At 45.7% G+C, this 22,047-nt stretch overlaps 1 protein-coding gene across 8 annotated transcripts in view; it reads left to right on the forward strand.

Moving 5' to 3' along the window:
- The window catches only part of LOC126197766 (inter-alpha-trypsin inhibitor heavy chain H4-like), a 204,436-nt gene extending 196,621 nt beyond the window's left edge, over positions 1–7,815 (forward strand). For all 8 annotated transcript variants that reach the window (XM_049934662.1, XM_049934666.1, XM_049934664.1 and 5 more), the window contains one exon: positions 7,450–7,815. In XM_049934662.1, the coding sequence (XP_049790619.1) occupies positions 7,450–7,501 (52 nt within the window). In that variant the 3' untranslated portion in view covers positions 7,502–7,815. The remainder of the gene's footprint in view (positions 1–7,449) is intronic.
- Positions 7,816–22,047: the final 14,232 nt, after the last annotated feature.

The raw sequence follows: 22,047 nt of genomic DNA on the forward strand, positions 1-22,047 counted from the left end.
CCAGTCTTAGAGTATTGTTCGTCTGTATGGGACCTTTACCAGTTGGGTCTGATTCAAGAGATTGAGAAGGTGCAAAGAAGAGTGGCAATATTCGTGACTGGTACCAACTGCAACCGCTCCATCGGGAGAGCGTTACAGATTTCATAGAAAGTTTGAAGTGGGACACACTTTCAGATAGACGGCGCGCTAAACGAAAGGCGCTGCTCACTGATTTCCGAAATACGATCTTCACCGAGGATGTAGAACATATATTGTTACCACCAACTTTCAAATGGCGCAATGATCACCATTCAAAGATAAGGGAAATTAGAGCTCGTACTGTGGCGTTAAGACAGTCGTTTTTCCCTCGCGCGATCCGCGAGTGGAACAGAGGGGGGGGGGGGAGGGGGGGGAGGGGGGGGGAATATGGCTTTGGCGAGAATTGTGCCCTTCGCCATACATCGCCTTGTGGCTAGCGAAGTATAGATGCAGATGTAGAAGAACCAATGTGTTCCTGGATTACACATCTTTTCCAGTGCCCAAGGTTGCCATAAACCCTGAAAAGAACAAATCATGCCTCTCAAAGCGATGCTTGCGGTCATTGACGGCGCCGGATGCTGCAGTGGGTGTAGCAAGAGTAGCAGCGTCCGATGGTGGCGGCCATACAGACGTTCAGCCGGTGATAGTCCGTCTCGTGGGTGAGAGGGATAGGAGGCGAGAAAGAGTTGCAGCGTCTGTTCCCGTGAGTGGGTGGTACGAAGCTTGGCCATCTGATGTTTAAAACTGTGTACGAAGTGTTCTGCTTCTCCATTGGACTGGGGGTGAATTGGAGCACTTGATAGATGACGAATGCCATTTCGCTCACAAAATGGTAATGGTTCTAAATTACGTGAAGTGAACTGTGGACTTTTGTCAGACACAAGTACTTCTGGCAAACCTTCTACATGCAATATTGAGGACAACACTTGAATGGTGCTACGTCACACGGGAGAGTTCATAGGCACCGTAAATGGGAACTGTCTAAAAGAGACTATCACTATGAGCCAACGAGTATTCCAAAATGGTCCTGCGAAGTCAGTGCGCACTCGTTGCCTTGGGGATTGAGTCTTAGGACAAACTGAGAATGTCTGTGGCGGAGCTGATTGGTTTCCCGCGCATGCGCGACAATGTGATGTCATCTATTCAATATGGGCGTTCATGCCCTGCCAAGTACAGTGCCGTCGCGCTAACTGTTTAGTACGAACAATTCCCCAATGTTCTTGGTGGAGCAAGGCGACACATCCCTTTGCAACACTTTGGGAATTAGCACACGCGATTGTCCAGTGTCATTTAGAACTAGAGTAACATCCGGTTGAACTAAAAGGCTATGTAGACGAGCAAAATATTGGAGCACAGCTGAGTTCTCGATACTATTCACTGATTGAGGCCAAGACGTGGGAATGCAACAAATCTTGTGATCTAGTTCTGTTTCCATGACCAGTGCAATTTTTCTGTAGTGCTTAAGGGAAATTATTCCAGGAATTCCGAGTCATGAGCGTGGATTTGGCAACAAGGTGCGGCAGTTGCATCTGGGCCAATAGGAAATCGAGATAGGGCGTCTACATTGCCATGCTGTACCGTAGATCTGTACACAATTTCATACTGATACAATGAAAGCAGCGAAGCCCAACACTGTAATTTTTGAGCAGTGCGTGTATAATCTGGCTTTGAAGGACGAAGCAAGGACTGCATAGGCTTGTGATTTGTCACTAAAAAGAACTTGTGACCACACAAATAGCGATGGAATTTGGTCATACCATACACAATGGCGAGAGCCTTTTTTTCTATTTGAGAATAATTGCACGGAATTTGAGTTAACAACTTTGAGGCAAAAGCAATAGGTCAGTCTCGTGAACCAATTCTGTGCGAAAGCACAGCGCCGCTTCTGAAGGGAGAAGCGTCTACTTGCATCACTAATTTGCCAGGGTCAAAATGCACTAAAGGCAGTTTTGAGTTCCTAAAATGCGTCTTGACAGTCTTTAGTCCACACAAAACGCACGTTTTTGCGACGCAAGCGATACAATGAGCCGCAATCTATGAAGCGTTCGGAATAAAACGGATGTAGTATCTCAACTTGCCTAGCACTGACTGTAGTTCAGAGACATTGCAAGGAAAAGGCAGGTCACGGATTGCAAGCAAATCAGATTGGAGGGGTCCACACCCTAACTGTCACATGACCTAAATACTGTCTGAAAAAAGTCACACTTTTCGAGACGACACTTGTGTCCTGCTTCTGGTATCACTCAAAAAAGAGTACACAAATTGGCAATGTGTTCCTCTGGTGTACGACCTGAGACGACAATATCGTCAAGATACTTTGAACAAAATGGCATGCAGTCAGTTGTTCCTAGTAACGTTGAGAAATGGCGGGTCTGGAAGCACTGTCGGAGAGCAAACACAAGTACTTGAACAGTCCTAAGTGTGTATTTACAACAAAAGCTTTCTCTGATTCTTTATCCAATGGAATTCGCAAGTAGGCATCACGAAAATCTATCTTCGAAAAGTAACGTCCTGTACCAAGCCTGCCCATGAGTTCTTCAGGGCGAGGTAACTGGTAAGTGCCAACTATTGTCTGTGGGTTGACTGTAGACTTGAAGTCAACACAAATACGAATGCGACCTGAGGGCTTAGGCCACAAACGAGAGGACGTACCCATTGGCTAGCTTGAATGGGAGCAATTCTTTCAAAGCACAGGCTACTTTGTCTCTTAAAGCAATTGTAACGGGACGGGCCCGGCAAAACTTAGGCTCTGCGTTGTCTTTCAAAGTAACATTCGCTACAAAGTTACTAGCGTTTCCCATTCCTTCTGAAAATAGTCCAGGAAATTAAAAAAAAAAAATGTTCAAAAGTGTGTTAAATCTTATGGGACTTAACTGCTAAGGTTATCAGTCCCTAAGCTTGCACACTACTTAAACTAAATTATCTTAAGGACAAACACACACGCCCATGCCCAAGGGAGGACTCGACCCTCCGCCGGGACCAGCCGCACAGTCCATGACTGCAGCGCCTAGACCGCTCGGCTAATCCCGCGCGTCCCAGGAAATTCTTTAAGCAAGCTAGTTACACTGTCTTTTGGAGTAAAAGCAGTCAATGAAAGTACATTGTCTTGGATGCTAAGTCCAAAGAAATTAAAGGCATATAAACCGAATATATTCTCACTGTCTCTTGATTTCAACACAGTAAAATCCACTGCCCTGGTGTGAGATTTGTAAGTGGCAGGCAAACTACACTGTCCAAGCACTGTAATTTCTTGTCCGTCTTAAGCAATGAGGTGTTTGCTAGATTTAGAAAGGCGTGATGAGCCTAACTACTCGTACGTGGCACGTTTAAACAAAGTTACTGAGGCACCTGTGTCTAACTAAAAGTTCACACGACGGCCAGCAATTCGTACCGACACAAATACACTCCTGGAAATGGAAAAAAGAACACATTGACACCGGTGTGTCAGACCCACCATACTTGCTCCGGACACTGCGAGAGGGCTGTACAAGCAATGATCACACGCACGGCACAGCGGACACACCAGGAACCGCGGTGTTGGCCGTCGAATGGCGCTAGCTGCGCAGCATTTGTGCACCGCCGCCGTCAGTGTCAGCCAGTTTGCCGTGGCATACGGAGCTCCATCGCAGTCTTTAACACTGGTAGCATGCCGCGACAGCGTGGACGTGAACCGTATGTGCAGTTGACGAACTTTGAGCGAGGGCGTATAGTGGGCATGTGGGAGGCCGGGTGGACGTACCGCCGAATTGCTCAACACGTGGGGCGTGAGGTCTCCACAGTACATCGATGTTGTCGCCAGTGGTCGGCGGAAGGTGCACGTGCCCGTCGACCTGGGACCGGACCGCAGCGACGCACGGATGCACGCCAAGACCGTAGGATCCTACGCAGTGCCGTAGGGGACCGCACCGCCACTTCCCAGCAAATTAGGGACACTGTTGCTCCTGGGGTATCGGCGAGGACCATTCGCAACCGTCTCCATGAAGCTGGGCTACGGTCCCGCACACCGTTAGGCCGTCTTCCGCTCACGCCCCAACATCGTGCAGCCCGCCTCCAGTGGTGTCGCGACAGGCGTGAATGGAGGGACAAATGGAGACGTGTCGTCTTCAGCGATGAGAGTCGCTTCTGCCTTGGTGCCAATGATGGTCGTATGCGTGTTTGGCGCCGTGCAGGTGAGCGCCACAATCAGGACTGCATACGACCGAGGCACACAGGGCCAACACCCGGCATCATGGTGTGGGGAGCGATCTCCTACACTGGCCGTACATCACCGGTGATCGTCGAGGGGACACTGAATAGTGCACGGTACATCCAAACCGTCATCGAACCCATCGTTCTACCATTCCTAGACCGGCAAGGGAACTTGCTGTTCCAACAGGACAATGCACGTCCGCATGTATCCCGTGCCACCCAACGTGATCTAGAAGGTGTAAGTCAACTACCCTGGCCAGCAAGATCTCCGGATCTGTCCCCCATTGAGCATGTTTGGGACTGGACGAAGCGTCGTCTCACGCGGTCTGCACGTCCAGCACGAACGCTGGTCCAACTGAGGCGCCAGGTGGAAATGGCATGGCAAGCCGTTCCACAGGACTACATCCAGCATCTCTACGATCGTCTCCATGGGAGAATAGCAGCCTGCATTGCTGCGAAAGGTGGATATACACTGTACTAGTGCCGACATTGTGCATGCTCTGTTGCCTGTGTCTATGTGCCTGTGGTTCTGTCAGTGTGATCATGTGATGTATCTGACCCCAGGAATGTGTCAATAAAGTTTCCCCTTCCTGGGACAATGAATTCACGGTGTTCTTATTTCAATTTCCAGGAGTGTAGTTTGTTAGAACGTCGTTGCACAGCATGAGGGCGAGAAGGAGGAACATTCCTAATCTTGTTATTAAGAGAATCTGTTTTAGGTTTTGAAAACACACCGTTCACTGTATGTACGCGAGCCTGTTTTTTTCTGGGAGCGGGCAAAATCAGCGTTTTTCTGCCGTTACAAACAAACTGCTTCGACATGGCCTTTTCTTTCCACACGTGAAACTCATTGCGTTACGTGATGGGCAGTCCTGTCTTATGGCGAGAAAAACATTTAGGGCAAGACTTTACTAAATTCACATGCCTGTTTACCTGTCTATGTGACTGTCGGCGCTGCTGTGTAGGCGCTCGTTGTGGTTTCTAGGGGCGGTCGCGGCAAGGAGCGACTCGACCCGACCAGTCGGGACCCTGTCAAACTTATCCACGCTATGGCACCCGAATCAAATTGCTCTAAGACCTGCAATACTTGGCGAAGTGATGGATCAGAGTAAAATCTGTTCCCCTATTCTTCTATCTGGGACACAATGTCGTTGCATCACGTATCATTAAATCATTGCAAAAGTTGCCAAAACTACACTTCAATTTACACTTCCTACTCATGCTGTGTACCACTGGCGGTACGTCTATTCCGGCGTTTTCTGCAAGTGAAAGAACTGGTATCTAGCTGCAGCTACTTGGATTTGCTGGACACAGTACTGAGTTAATGCAGCGATTACTTTGTTATGGACTAGTTCGTCGGAAGACACGTTTAGGAATAATTTTTCTATTAATCTAAACACTGGGGACATCCCGATCGAAAGGAAGTATCGTAACTTTACTATACCTTGAACATGATCAACTTGACAATGTGCTTGGAACCGAGTCAGGTATTCAATCCATTTATCCCATGTTTCCTTAAATTTCCGGGGCGGTGGTATACTGGTCGGCGGCACTTGTTGGGGTGGTTGGTTGGTCCGTTGTGGTTGTTGGGCCGACGTAGCTTGTGCAGCCAGTAGTAGTTGTACCGTCGTCAATAAGGTAGCGATTTGTTGTTTCTGAAACTGAAAAGCTTGTGTTGGATCCATCACATTGGCCATTTGCGGCTGAAGCGCGGGGACAGAGGGTGGACTGGGCGGGGAATTCATCGTTTACACGGTATATCAAAAAGCAAGCAAAGCCTCTGAAAGGAAATATTTGACTAGTTCTGCAACTCCCCTCCTAGAATGCATTCAAAGATCACTCATTTCAATTTTACTCATACATTTCGCTGTGTTCATCGTTGAAATCCCTGCCTCACATAGATAAGTTGATCCAAGAAGCGATTAAACATAAGATACCACTTTTATACCGTTAGAGCAGGTTTTTGCACACAATAACTTCCAAAAGCTATCTTTTACAGAATTAGAGTACGTTTTTAACTAACTTCCATAAGCGATCTTTATTGTATTATGGCTTTAAGGAAATGTCATTTTGAAATGTCAATCTTCAAGTTCAGTCGCACTAAAACAGAAAAAGAGTACGCATTTTACTTATAATATCTTCCACATCCGTTTTTGGAAATCTTGAGCTATGAAAGCTAGAAGAGATTCGATTGCCTTGAAATCTGAAAATCGGTTTTCACTGCTGTCATTTTGGTCCTATCCTTTCCAGCTTCTTGGTCCAATAATGTTCATTGATAGGATAGTTCTGACTGTATTTGAGGAAAGTATTTAACATTTAATTTCTGTAACTGTGCAGGAGAAAAGACCGTTGCTTGGCACGAGCGTTAAACCGGTTAAATGCAAATGGAGACAAAAGAGGAGAAGTCAGTGTTGTCAGATTTACTGCCTACGAATTCCGTGCGAAGACATATTGTCAGCCGGTCGGAGTGGCCGAGCGGTTCTAGGCGCTACAGTCTGGAACCGCGCGACCGCTTCGGTCGCAGGTTCGAATCCTTCCTCGGGCATGGATGTCTGTGATGTCCTTAGGTTAGTTAGGTTTAAGTAGTTCTAAGTTGTAGGGGACTGATGACCTGAGAAGTTAAGTCCCATGGTGCTCAGAGCCATTTGAACCATTTGAACAGATTGTCAACAAACTCACATTTTACAAAAAACAGTTCATTTTTTGTTGAATGATTTTACAATATCGACTCACAAAACCACCCCCGCGTTAGACGAATCTCTTACTGAATCAGCTCAAGGGGTCCTGGCAGGCACAATGCTTTGTACAGCGAAAGTGGCAACACAGTAGGCGCTGTCAATGCCAGGCTACCATTTGTTTACTGATGAGGGTCTTATCCAGCCCGATAGCTGTCAAATGAACCTCGCTTAAATTACATTATAATGCTGTAATCGTTCTGTCCATGGTAAGTGATAACACTGTCTTGCGCTATACAGTACTACTTCTCTCTTTGACCTACCTCGTTCTACCTGTCCTCTGTGTCAACACGATGCACATATCGAAGGCGGAATTCTTTTACAGCTGACACTATTTAATTGTTCTTAATGTTGTTTCTACGTTTCAAAGTGAAAAATGTCAAAAATGACAGTCCAGCGAAAGGACCTTGCTTATGTTCTAAATTTGCGGTATTTCAGTCTCTAACATAAGCCATTTGTTGATATGCATCTCTACAATCTGTCTAAAGCAGCATTTACTTTTTTCCAGTTTCCTTGGTGTATGCTGCCCCGGCGCTACCTCAGTTACACCAGCAGCCTAAGAATTAGCGGCCTGCCGAAACAAGAAAACAGCCTCTCGTTTGGAAGGTAGCAGACCGCAGTGGGAAGTCTGCAGTAACCGCGTAGCTGCAACAGAGAACAGTAGTGGAAGATTTCCAAGCAGTGTCAAATCAATCAAACATCACCGGCGACAACAATATGAACATAGTGCTGAGCACACACAGGCCAAAATACGTCAATTCTGTGCGCTGTACTGGGCGCAGCAGGAAAATGAAATACACTCGACGTAACGTTCAGTTACCATGTAAACTTACTGTTGTTCTTACTGTTAATAAAATTTAATTTTCTATACATAGCACACTTTATTCCTTTTTATACTTCTTCCAAAATTTTTCATGCCGCCTTTATTGCATACACACCATTTCATACAAGTTTGTTTGGAGAGCGATTTCGTTACCAGTGCAAGCCCACAGTAGTTATCAATGCTGGAATCACTTCTCTATGTTCCTTTATAAAAAAAATAAGTTCCGGTTTGTCGTCAGACCAAAACATGTGTTTAGTACTCTAGTTCCTTATTGGTGAGTATTTATAACATTAACTGCGGTTGTCCTGTGTAGTGTAACGACGTATAGATTTGTTTAAATGATTTTCATTTGACATATGACCATGTGCAGACTTCGTCACCTACGTCAGTTACAACACACTTCAAAATTATTTAAACTCTTTTTTTAAAATTTGTCTCAGAATGGTTCTTGAACGAAACTGTAAAACATCATTTGAGTCGTATGCGCAGAATTACGTCACTCGGGACAATTGGTTTGCGTAAACTTTTTCAATTTTAGATGTCGTTTGTTTCTCCTCAGAAATTATACTGATACTCGTTATCTGATTTAATCGATATTAGGACCACATTGAATAAACTTTTTGAGATTCAAAGTCGCGATGAACGCTGTCAAAATTCAATAATCTTGTCAAATATATTATTAATTCATTCACATAATTCTTCATAAATAAATCCTCGGAACACGTATTTCAACTTTAGCAGCATCCACTAGTTTATTATCTTCCTACATACAGACGTGAACCTGAGCCTTGACGAGACAAAACTAACTTTTTCAATAAGATTAAACTTCCTATGATATCATTGTTGTACAAAACATTACAAATTCTCAATTATTGGATTTTTAGAAGCACGACGCAACAACTCAGTTTCAGGATCTTCTGTTGCTCTTTGGCTGTCGACCAGCGACGTATAGTGACCAGCAATTTTCTCTCCGGTCCCGGCAACGAAGATGCTGTCTCCGTTCGTTGCGCCGCCCTCTCCGTACATGAAACATAAAAAATAAATACAAACTTTAGACAGTTCATAACCATTACAAATATTACAAAAAAATAAAAAAAAACTAAATTAAACCTATATTCACCTGCAAACTGGGCTGACATTGGTGGATGGGGTGACGCTTCAATTTCGCGTCCCACTACATCTGCCGTAGTTTATTTATTTTAATCGGTCTTCAGCTTACAGGCCGATCAGAAGACAATTATTGATGTTGTCCATTGAAATAAAATGAAGATGAACAACTTTGCACTAGGCAGCGACGATGAAGATTTAAATTAAACCTGCCTATTACTACTCCAAATATGTAGAATTGCGGCGTTTTTTTTTAAACGATGTTTCTGTTGGCAACATAACTCTTTGTTTGTTTTGTTTTAGGGCGCAGAAACAGCTGGCGTCATACGCACCCAAGTGAAAACTATAGAACACGAAGATAGAAGTTAAAAAAAAAAAGACTACACACCCATCCCAATTGACGTAAGAGAAGGACGTCCTATGTGATCTAAATAAATTTAAGGAATGGTAAGGCAACCGAAGCGGGAAATTCGGATTCGAGTCCTGGCCTGGCACTAATTGTCAGTATACAGCTGATGGCTGCCCGTATTGGCAAATGCGAATACTTTGCGTAGCGGCTGTACCCGCAGTGCATGTTTCTACGGACATGCATGCATGGCTATGCAAGAGATATACTAAAGAGACTGCCTACACTACACTTGTCCGGTCTCTTCTGGAGTATTCCTGCACGGTATGGGGTACTGCATCGTACTTTTGGACAACACAGGTACTGAAATATCGTATTCATCCGCCGACACTGGGCAAGCTACTTTCAAATAAAATGTCTCCCCTGTATGAGAATATACGTGATGAATACACAAGTGTAGGTTTTAGACATATGGCTGATGACACATGGAAGTTGGGGTCTGTCCGTGAATCGTGGTCGGATGGTCTGACGGTAAGGCGACCACTGACGATAAGAGGGGAATCCGGATTCGAGTCCTGGTCTGGGACAAATTTTCACTGTCGTCGTTCTCTTATATATCTGATGGTTACATGTATGAATCACTTAAATTCAAAAGTTATCGATTCTACTAAATACCAAGGAAAAACTTAAACTGGAACGATCGCAAAGAAGGTTCATTGAGAAACCGAACCAAAGACTGCGCTTCTTATTGGCAGAAAGACTGTGCAAGAGATGACTGCCTACACTACGCTACTCCTTCCACTTCTGGAGTATTGCTGTGTGGTATGGGAAACTTAACAGACAGGACGGAGGACATCGAAAAAGTTCAAAGAAGAGCAGGACGTTTTGTACTTTCACGAAATAGGTGAGAGAGTGTCACGGCTATGATTCGAGAGTTGGGGTGGCACTCGTTGCGCGGGATCTTTTCACCAATTTATGAACCTTCTTCTCCGAATGGAATAATATTTTGTTCGTGCCCACCTACATGGGGAGAAATGATCGTCGCAATAAAATAAGAGAAACCAGTGTTCTCGTGATAAGACTTAAGCGTTCGTGTTTCCCACTCACTGTTCGAGAGTGCAACGGTAGAGAAATAGCCTGAAGGTGGTTGGATAAACCCCCTGCCAAGCACGTAGCTGTGAACCGCAGAGTAGTCACGTAGATATAGATAACTGACCATTATACTTTCTGATTTTTGTAACTAGACTAGAAAGTAAAGAAAATGGTAAGATCATTGTTCTTGGGTGGTAACAGTGTGTCCGATTCCAGGTCGCTCATACAGCTTTAATATGACAGAAAGATTTCAGATTAGTTCCTTTGTGTGAAAAAAATGGCTCTGAGCACTATGGGACTCAACTGCTGAGGTCATTAGTCCCCTAGAACTTAGAACTAGTTAAACCTAACTAACTTAAGGACATCACAAACATCCATGCCCGAGGCAGGATTCGAACCTGCGACCGTAGCGGTCTTGCGGTTCCAGACGGCAGCGCCTTTAACAGCACGGCCACTTCGGCCGGCTCCTTTGTGTGATAGCATCTTGAGTTAGTTAGGCAACACACAGAATATTTCGGTGTTTCGAGACAGTGGCTGTCGAACACAACGTTACTGCTTGGAACTTGAGTCAGTGGTGCTATATAATGTGGTAAGAACCTCTAGCACGCTCATCAGAGAAAGGATTAGCCATCAGCGAAAGGTGTGAGATTGTTGTAAGTGATACTAGACTAAGGGCTGCCAGCTAACTTTAATTCTAGAAAAATCTGTGTGCAGTGCAACATTCTTATATAAACTGTAGGTGAACAAGGTTTATAACTTAAAACAAACACTGTGTACTAGTTTGCAAGCAAAGACAATATGAGAAAAAGAATAAAAGTGCAAGAGGAAGAGGTTCCAATGGCAAAATCTGCAGACGACATAGCCCTGCAGGCTGTGTGGAAGGACGGCTTATAAGAACTGTTGAAAGTAACAGACAGCGTACTAGCACACTCTATGGGACGACGTGCTTCACATTATAGTTATAAACGATATAATAGTGGAAGATATGTCAGGACTCTGTGTATGAAGAAGGTTTACATTAGATAGCCAGAACGGGAATTACACTCCTGAAAATGGAAAAAAGAACACATTGACACCGGTGTGTCAGACCCACCATACTTGCTCCGGACACTGCGAGAGGGTTGTACAAGCAATGATGACACGCACGGCACAGCGGACACACCAGGAACCGCGGTGTTGGCCGTCGAATGGCGCTAGCTGCGCAGCATTTGTGCACCGCCGCCGTCAGTGTCAGCCAGTTTGCCGTGGCATACGGAGCTCCATCGCAGTCTTTAACACTGGTAGCATGCCGCGACAGCGTGGACGTGAACCGTATGTGCAGTTGACGGACTTTGAGCGAGGGCGTATAGTGGGCATGCGGGAGGCCGGGTGGACGTACCGCCGAATTGCTCAACACGTGGGGCGTGAGGTCTCCACAGTACATCGATGTTGTCGCCAGTGGTCGGCGGAAGGTGCACGTGCCCGTCGACCTGGGACCGGACCGCAGCGACGCACGGATGCACGCCAAGACCGTAGGATCCTACGCAGTGCCATAGGGGACCGCACCGCCACTTCCCAGCAAATTAGGGACACTGTTGCTCCTGGGGTATCGGCGAGGACCATTCGCAACCGTCTCCATGAAGCTGGGCTACGGTCCCGCACACCGTTAGGCCGTCTTCCGCTCACGCCCCAACATCGTGCAGCCCGCCTCCAGTGGTGTCGCGACAGGCGTGAATGGAGGGACGAATGGAGACGTGTCGTCTTCAGCGATGAGAGTCGCTTCTGCCTTGGTGCCAATGATGGTCGTATGCGTGTTTGGCGCCGTGCAGTTGAGCGCCACAATCAGGACTGCATACGACCGAGGCACACAGGGCCAACACCCGGCATCATGGTGTGGGGAGCGATCTCCTACACTGGCCGTACACCACTGGTGATCGTCGAGGGGACACTGAATAGTGCACGGTACATCCAAACCGTCATCGAACCCATCGTTCTACCATTCCTAGACCGGCAAGGGAACTTGCTGTTCCAACAGGACAATGCACGTCAGCATGTATCCCGTGTCACCCAACGTGCTCTAGAAGGTGTAAGTCAACTACCCTGGCCAGCAAGATCTCCGGATCTGTCCCCCATTGAGCATGTTTGGGACTGGATGAAGCGTCGTCTCACGCGGTCTGCACGTCCAGCACGAACGCTGGTCCAACTGAGGCGCCAGGTGGAAATGGCATGGCAAGCCGTTCCACAGGACTACATCCAGCATCTCTACGATCGTCTCCATGGGAGAATAGCAGCCTGCATTGCTGCGAAAGGTGGATATACACTGTACTAGTGCCGACATTGTGCATGCTCTGTTGCCTGTGTCTATGTGCCTGTGGTTGTGTCAGTGTGATCATGTGATGTATCTGACCCCTGGAATGTGTCAATAAAGTTTCCCCTTCCTGGGACAATGAATTCACGGTGTTCTTATTTCAATTTCCAGGAGTGTATATTAGAAGTGACTGGTGCAAACCAAAAACATTTTGTTCAATGAAAGAGCTCTACTACCATCAGATGTTGATTAACAAATGAGGAACAAGTTCTTCGAAGTGTATTGTAAGGGTGAAACGTGGATCATCGAAAATCTAGAGGGGAAGACACCTGAAGCAATTGCAATACAGAGCTATCCAAGAAATGTAAAAATGAACAGGTAAAGTAAGAAATGAAGAAGTATTGAAAAGAACAGGTGAGGGAACAAGACCCTTAGCAGAAGAAGGCTTGGGTTAGTGGGACATGCTGCTGCAGCATCAAGGAATAGTTGGCTTGGAACTGGCAGGAGCAGAAGAGGGGACAAATAGCAGGGTCGAAGACTAGAGTATGAGAAACAAATTGTAGGCGATTTTGGCTGCCGTGGTGCATAGATATGGAAAGGTTGAAACAAGGCAGTAAATATTGGAATCCAGCATAAAAGCAATCGAACGATCGATCATCTAAAAAACATTTCTACGTTGTAAGTGAAGTACTACAGATGCAGGCTTTAGCAGGAACCTCTAAGGATTCCATCGCGGAAGGACTAGACAAGTGTAGAGTTATGCAGAGGTTTGAGAAGCAACTTTCTTATGGTTTTTCCAGATAATGGTTGGCACTACTTTTAAATCACTTGCAGGAACACTTGAAACCTATGACATGTTCACTGTGAAAGATAAAGATCCGATAGTTGGAATTGTCTCTGCACAAGGCCTAGTCGTGAGAACATGCAATCAGAAAACAACTACTTCAATGAATCGTTGTTATCAAGAAATTATAATGAAATATCATAGAAGGTGACATTCATTAAGAGCACTTCTACTGGATGAGGTAGAGAGGTAGCGATCGTGACAGAGATCGCTTATATAAATTGATATCATTATATTAAATAAAAACTGTCTTCTTCAGAAGGACACTTGAATCGGTCTGAGACTTTCAAAGCCTCCATATGAGAAAGTTAACTTCTAACAACTTCCCACCCGAATTTGGAGCCAGACTGACAGAGTATTCTACGGGCGAAGGATGCTCCATCTCATTTCCATAAAGCGAAGACAACGAAAGAAACTGTCTCATGTGCGATTAGTCGTGGATGAGCCTGGGTAATTGATACGTTGAGACATCTCCTTTCGCGGGTTACCGGATCAGCAAGCACGTAAAGGAGTCTTTACACGAGAGCTAAGATTCAGAAAAGTGAAGGGTCTATGAGATTTTTTCGTACGTACGCTATTCAGACTAGGGTTCGGTATTTCAAACGACTATTGTTTTCGATAAACATTTTACTCCTACAAGGGAACTGCATACACAGACGAGAACTCATTATACTGGGGAAAACAAAATTTGCTGTAATATTCTATACCAATCTAGTTGAAATGAAATAAACATATAGTTTCCCACCTATATCTGTACACCGTAAGTCACCATACGATACGTGGGGAAGGGTTTGCAGTGCAGCGAAATCACTCTTCTGAAAATGAGAAATCTGGTAAAATGTAACAATTTTTTTTTTTTTTAGGAAGGGTGTTCCGAAAGTATTTGACAGCGGTGTAGCTTTGTGTGGAAGTGAAACATGTGCCATAAAAAGCTCAGGTAGAAAGTGAACAGAAGCTTTTGAAATGTGGTGTCACAGAAGAATGCTGATAAATGGACGCGTAAGTGTACTGACTAAAGTGGAGGCACTGGATCGACTAGAATAGACGAGAACATCAAGGCACAACCTGAATAAAATCAGGAATCAGTTAAGAGAACACATCCTGAGGCATCAAGGTTTAGTCATCTTTGTTGTGGAGGCAAGTGTGGAGACCAAGTCTTGACTGCAGTAAGCAGGTTCAAGCGGATGTAGCAGTAGCTACATAGAGATAAAGAGCCCAGCACTGGATAGGCTAGGGTGTAGACCTGGATCAAACTAGTCTTTGGACTAAAAAATAACAACGAGGGCAAAGGAAAACACTCAAGGTAGATACCAATTTCGTCCAAACTTTCGTGTCGAGCAGCTCTTAGTAACCGTACGGTAACTATGTCCATGGATGGCGAAGAAATAGGAATGGACAGCTCATCAAACTACTTTGCAGACACTATGGTGAGTCGAAGTCTGCTATCCTGTCATATCTATCCACGAAAGAAAGTGAAACTGCGTGTGAAACGACAATATTGACTGCGCTGGCAAAAAATCAATATGCGAAATGGTAATGTAGATCTTAATGTCTAAGCTTTAGAAGCAGTCACATCAGGGATAAAACTGCTTTGAGCACAGCTCTGCTTTCACGGTAAACTCTGAGGAACACGGCAGATAAGTGTATCATCAGTCAGATTGTTAGAGGCCCTGCTGAAACGATAGAGTTGCTGGGATGCATTCTGAGGTGACAAAAGTCAGGGCTATATTGTGTCGGACCTCATTTCGCACGGCGTAGTGCAGTAACTTGACTGTCATGGACCCAACAAGTCGTTGGAAGTACCCTGATTAAATACTGAACCACGAAGCCCCTTTAGCCGTCCATAATTGCAAATGTGTTGCCGATGTACGATTCTGTGCCCGAACTGATCTCTCGATTATGTCCCATAAATGTTCGATGGAATTCGCACCGGGTGATCTGGATGACCAAATCATTCGCTCGAACTGTCCAGACCGTTCTTCAAACGAGTAGCAAAAAGTTGTGGCCCAGTGACATTGCGCACTTTCACCCATAAAAGTTTCATCGTTGTTTAAGAACGTGAAGTACATGAATGGCTGCAAATGGTCTCCAAGTAGGCGAACATCCAGAACCCAATCCTTTCCACATACAGCTGACACCATTATGGAGCTACCATCAGCCTGCACAGTCAGTTTGCACAGTGTCTTGTTGACAACTCGGGTCCATGGCTTCGTGGGGTAAGTGCCACACTCGAACCCTACTGTCAGCTCTTGCCAACTAAAATCGAGACTCATCTGACCAGGTCACAGTTTTCCAGCAGTCTAGGGCCCAACCGATAGGGTCACGAGCCCAGGAGAGGTGCTGCAGGCGCTGTCATGCTTTTAACAATGGTACTCGCTCGGTTGTCTGCTGCCATAACCCATTAACCCTAAATTCCTAACGGATGCGTTCGTCGTACGCCCCACATTCATTTCCGCTGTTATTTCACGCAGTAAAAAAATGTAAATGTTGTGTGACTAGGGCCTCCCGATGGCTAGACCGTTCGCCGGGTGCAATTCTTTCGATTTGACGCCACTTCGGCGACTTGCGCGTCGACGGGGATGAAATACTGATGATTAGGACAACACAACTCCCAGTCCCTGAGCGTAGAAAATCTCCGACCCAGCCGGGAATCGAACCCGGCCCCTTACGATTGACATTTTGTCACGCTGACCATTTTTTTTGCGCTGACCACTTTTTCTATTTTTTTTTCTACAATGTACAAATTTTGACAAATAGTGGCTAATTAGAAATTAATTAAGTAAAGGAATTGAATAAAATTGAAAATGTCCAAATGAAAATGACAGAAAGACATCGTTGATAGTACAAATACAAAATAAACATGCTCCTCTAGCAATGAAATTAAATTCAAGTCGGGGGCGACACCTTATCACCACCCGACGGTCGATAGAGCAATAGAGCCATCTATCGAGCCGTTCTCCAGACGTTGACGTAAGACTATGTCGTCTTCTCGAAGATAACTAAGGTTCCGTTAAGTGTGATCGATGACTGTCTCGGCTTACTTCGTCTATCTCACCCGTCACACCCCATCTGGCCGGCGGGTCGGTAAATGTCCGCCGCAAGTCTTGCCTATATTTCTTATACTGTTGCAGCTTCGCGTGTCCATCTAGGACAAAAAGCCAAAAAATCCATTTTGTCCTTTCCCGATTTGTTGTAGACGTAGCCCACAACCATTCCCCGTACCCATGTCACTGCATTTGTTTTATGGACCGGAAAATAAGATTCTTGGGGGAAAAGGAATGTGTCCGATGAAATTGTGTGAGGGGCGGTGCGTAACAGAAACGCCAATACCTGTCGCGGCAAGTACCACACCGGAGCCGCCCCACTACATGCTAAACGATGTTCATCAGTGTTGCACAGCTTAAACATAATGGAGTGTCTGACAAATAAATCGCATGCCGCCGTTGGTTCGTTGCGAACTTCCTATCTGCCACCACATACTATTTTGAGCGTACCGACGTTGGGAGGTAAACGTTCCGTATAATGCGCCTTATCTGTCACCAGTTCATGGTTCAAATAGTTCAAATGGCTCTGAGCACTATGCGACTTAACTTCTGAGGTGATCAGTCGCCTAGAACGTAGAACTAATTAAACCTAACTAACCTAAGGACATCACACACATCCATGCCCGATGCAGGATTCGAACCTGTGACCGTAGTGGTCACTCGGCTCCAGACTGTAGCGCCTAGAACCGCACGGCCACTCCGGCCGGCTCACCAGTTCATGTCTGGGTATTTCTTTTCCATAGTATTCCTGGGGCACCGGCTCAGTAATATTTGGTACACACCTCGCGTCGTCGGTAGTCGTGTTGTTGGGAAGGCTTCTCTGACAAGAAAGACTTGAAATGTGACATCTTCGGTGAAATGTGGCGCACATTGACAGGGAGCGCCATTGAAGTGGGCGCCAGAGCATCGGCCAACGCACCCGAGATACTGCGAAATTGACCGCGCTACTGTCGAAAAACAGTACTGAAGAATAACGCCCGTGCCTTTTCATGTACGTTCGCCAGACCAAGTCCACCCTCTCCATGTGGCAGCATAAGCGTTGTGTATTGGATCTTAAACAGATGTCCCACACTCACGTAAGTTCCGAAAGTTGCTTGTATCCGCGGTGCCATTATGCGTGTTAAAGGCAGGACATGTGCTACGTGAGTGAGTCTTGGTGCTAGTAGCTGCACGTTAACATAGGCCACCCTCTCAATCATATCCAACGCTCTTAATTTCTGTAACAGCACCATTGTCCGCATGAGCTTCAATATGCGTCGGTAGTTATCTGCTGCTGCCCGCTGCACATCTGAGTGGAACGTGACACCTAAACATTTTATGGTGTTAACTGACATCAGTGGGCCTTCCTCAACCGGTCGTAATCCTCGACCGACATTCATGCAGCGTAACTTCTGTAGATTAAGCACGCTTCCCGCCGCCACCCCGTATCCATGCCAACGCCGTACGTACTTCGTCGCCTGCCCGTGCCAGCAGCGTCACATCGTCAGCATAAGCGCGGCAATCAAAGGTCAGCTGTGGCAACGGCATTCCCTCCAGCCGTCTTAGGAGACCATGTAGGCAGGGTTCCGACGCCATCGCATACAAAAATATCGAAAGGCGGCAACCTTGACGAACTGACCGTGAAATGACAATGTAGTCAGTGCCCCGCCCATTCACTGAGACGTTGGATCGCACGCCGTGTAACAGTCGCATGATCACGAGAATGAAGGCCTGTGGTATTCCCAAATTGCCCATCACGGAGTGCAAAAAGATACGATCCACCCTGTCCAACGCATGATCGAAGTCAATAAAGACTAGTGCCCGGCGCAGTCGGCACGCCGCTGCCAATGCGACGATATCTCGGTAATCACCAAGCACCTTATGGACATTACTCTTACCGCCGAGGCATGTTTGATCTGTGAGGAGTTTATCAGAAATTAAAGACTTCAGGCGAGCCCCAAAGATGCGCGCGAAAATCTTATAGTCGCAGTTCAGGAGGGTTAGTGATCTCCTGGCCTTCTGTCACCTCGTGGTTTGGGTACTAGGATAATGATACCCTTCGTGAATTCGACAAGTATCTCAGTCTACGGTAAGAGGAGTTCATTATGCATCTGAATCCTCGTCTGTCCCACGAGGTATGCAAAGGCGCGGTAAAATTCAATCGGGAAGCCGTCCTGTCCTGGGGACTTGTTCGGAGCTCCCCTGGCAACTGCATCTGTCAGCTCGTCCTCCATTATCGCTGTGATGAAAGTCTCCGCATCCAGTGTTGGTCCCCTTTCTGGCATTTCGAAGATGACATCATTTAGTCTCTCGTTGTTCACTAGTTCAGGTCCATATAACTGGAGGAATTAGTAGGTAAACACCTGCATAATGTCACGTTGGTGCACAACTTGCTGCCCAGTTCGTGAGATTATTTCCCTGATGTCGTTGGCGTTCACAAACTACGTGGTGTATTGAGGGGGCTTCGGCAGCAACTGTGTCCGTATATCTCGCCCGGACCATTATCCCTTCCATTCTTAGTCTCGTCAGCTGTAATAACTTGCCTTTTATCCTGCGCATGACCGTGTGCCTTTGTGGCGATGGTTATTGGGTCATCAGCACCCAGAGCTGTAAAATAAAAATCCGCCGTCGCGCGGTTCCACTGCGATTTGTCCTGCCCGTATCGTATCAACGTTCCACCACTGGAGAACCGAGGTGAATGGCCGTTGGCAGCGAACGCAGGTCTCCCAGACCACCTCTATCGACCGGCGACATGCAGCGTCATGTAAAAGTGCTCGGTTCATTTTCCGGTGACCCTTACTCCACCATGTCTTCTGCCGCGTTAGTGAATGCGTACAGAAGTACGCCATATGATCCCTAAAAGCCGCCGACCATTTTTCGGCATCCAGTATCGCCGTCCGTAGAGCGCGCGTAACGTACACTCTATCAAGCATACTCGCCGAGTGTCCCGTTCCCAGGTTTCAAGAAGGGCCATTTCGGTAATCAAAGCGCGCAATTCCACATAATGAGGTACTTGGTCGTTTTGGCGACGACACAATTAAAGCCGCCGCCCACTACATAATTTTCATATCGGCCGGTGAACAACGGTGCTATCTCTTCGGTGTAAAAGGTCGCCCTTTTTCTTCTTTTTGTGGAGCCAGACGGCGAGTAAACATTGATGAAACGAACTCCGTCGACAGTGATCGCTATTCCACGTGCCAAAGGGAGGGACGTGACTTCCTCCACTCCTATGCCTTCCCTGGTGAGGATCGCCATACCGCATACGCTCTCATCGTGCACTGAATGATGTTCGTCGTAGCGTAGAACTCCGGCGGTGATGTGAAACGCTCTTCTTGTAGGAGTAAAATATCCACGTCTGCGGCGTGGAACATATCTTTCAGCATTTGAATTTTAAGTGGTGTCCGAATGCCATTAATGTTGATCGTCGCAATGCAGTACGCCTAGCGTGTGTTCATCAGTTGGATGTTGAAACAAAACTGCTGTCGGTTATCGGTGTCCCCGTTGCTCCTCACCACACCTAGTTGTTCAACATTCCCCAGCCCCTCCCGACACATGGCCAGGACTATCCTCAATCGCCCTGTCCGTATCTTCATCCTGCTCCTGTTGGTCCATTTCCTGCGCCCAGTCCCTCACCATATTTCCAGAGCCGGCCGAAGGGTGGCAGACAGCGGTGTCACCGCTCTGATGTTGGACAATCGTCATTTCCACTTCTGCCTTCCGGTCACCAGAAGGGGAATTCAAGTTTTCGTGCTGTGCAACTCCTGCCCTGTCATCTCGGTATCTGTTGAATCAAATGGTCACAGGTCGATACTGTCGTTGTCGTCCACTGGCCCCTCGGGACTATGGCTATCGTCAGCAGAAGTCAGTCGTTGCTTCTTTCCTCTTTTCAGCGAACGCTGTTTCTGTTGTCTCAATAATTGGAAATGTGATAAATGTTATAAATGTTCAGTGTGACCACCGCTGACCGCTGAAAGGCTTTTGATTGTGTAAATCATGGAATACTTCTAGATAAGCTCAAGTACTGTGGTATGAATGGTACAGGGCTCAAATGGTTTAAATCATACCTAACTGGAAGACTGCAGAAAGTTGAAATAAACAGTTCATATAATGTGCAAAAAACTGGCGATTTCTCAAACTGAGGAACAATCAAGAATGGAAGGCCGCAAGGTTCGGTCTTGTGTCCTCTGCTGTTCTTAATATATATTAATGACTTGCCATTCTATATTAACGAAGATGCAAAGCTAGTACCTTTTGCTGATGATGCAAGTATAGCTATCACACCCAGCAGACAACAATTAACTGGTGAAATTGTAAACGATGTTTTTCAGAAAATCATTAAGTGGTTCTCTGCAAATGGGCTCTCATTAAACTTTGACAAAACACAGCATATATAGTTCCACAGAGTAAATGGAATGACACCATTAATAAATATAGACTTCGATCAGAAATCGGTAGCTAAGGTAGAATATTCAAAATTTCTAGGTGTATGCATTCATGAGGGGTTGAACTGGAAAAAACCCACTGAGGATCTGCTGAAACGTTTGAGTTCAGCTACTTATGCTATTAGGGTCATTGAAAATATGCCTATTTTCATTCTCTGCTTTCGTATGGCATCATATTCTGGGGTAACTCATTGAGTAAAAGAGTGTTCATTGCACAAAAGCGTGTAATCAGAATAATTGCTGGAGCTCATCCAAGATCATCCTGCAGACACTTATTTAAAGAGCTAGAGATCTTCACTGTAGCATCACAATATATATATTCACTTATGAAATTTGTTAGTAACAATCTGAACGAATTCAAAAGTAATAGCAGTGTACATGGTTACAACACTAGGAGAAAGGGTGATCTTCACTACTCAAGATTAAATCTAACTTTGGCTCAGAAGGGGGTAAATTATGTTGCCACATAAGTCTTTGGTCACTTACCTAATAGCATCAAAAGTCTGACAGATAGCCATATAGCATTTAAAAGGAAATTAAAAGAATTTCTTAATGCCAACTCCTTCTACTCATTAGTAAGTGCATAATTTCCCAACCCACAAATAAATAAATAAATAAATAAAATAAAAATATTGAGTGTTATGTAATATTTTGTGTAATGTAATATCTTGTATACACACCTTTTATTAACCTGACACATTCCACATCATTACGAAGTGTCGTATTCATGATCTATGGAATAAGTGCTAATCTAATCTACACAGTAGCCAAACTTCTCCCACATACTTGAAAACATATCTGTTGTTATTGAGTGCACAGCAGCAGTGATTCGGTTCTGCAGATCATTCAGAGTGGTTGGAGACAGGATGCAAACAGCTTCCTTCACATAACCCCATAAGAAGTAGCCACAGGAGATCAGGAGATCTTGGTGACCTGAAGTGCAGAGTCAGGTCCTCAAATCCCCTGGGATCGATCCAGCGCTGAGGCAGGGAGTCATTCAAAAAGCTTCTTACATCATGGTGCCAATAGGGTGGAGATCCATCCTGTTGGAAAATGAAGTCACAGGAATCTTCCATAACTTGAAGGAACAGCCATTGTACCAACATTTCCAGGTACATGATTCCTGTTACAGTTCTTTCTGC

Source organism: Schistocerca nitens, chromosome 1 (genome assembly GCF_023898315.1).
Source record: "Schistocerca nitens isolate TAMUIC-IGC-003100 chromosome 1, iqSchNite1.1, whole genome shotgun sequence".
Classification (NCBI taxonomy): Eukaryota; Metazoa; Arthropoda; class Insecta; order Orthoptera; family Acrididae; genus Schistocerca; species Schistocerca nitens.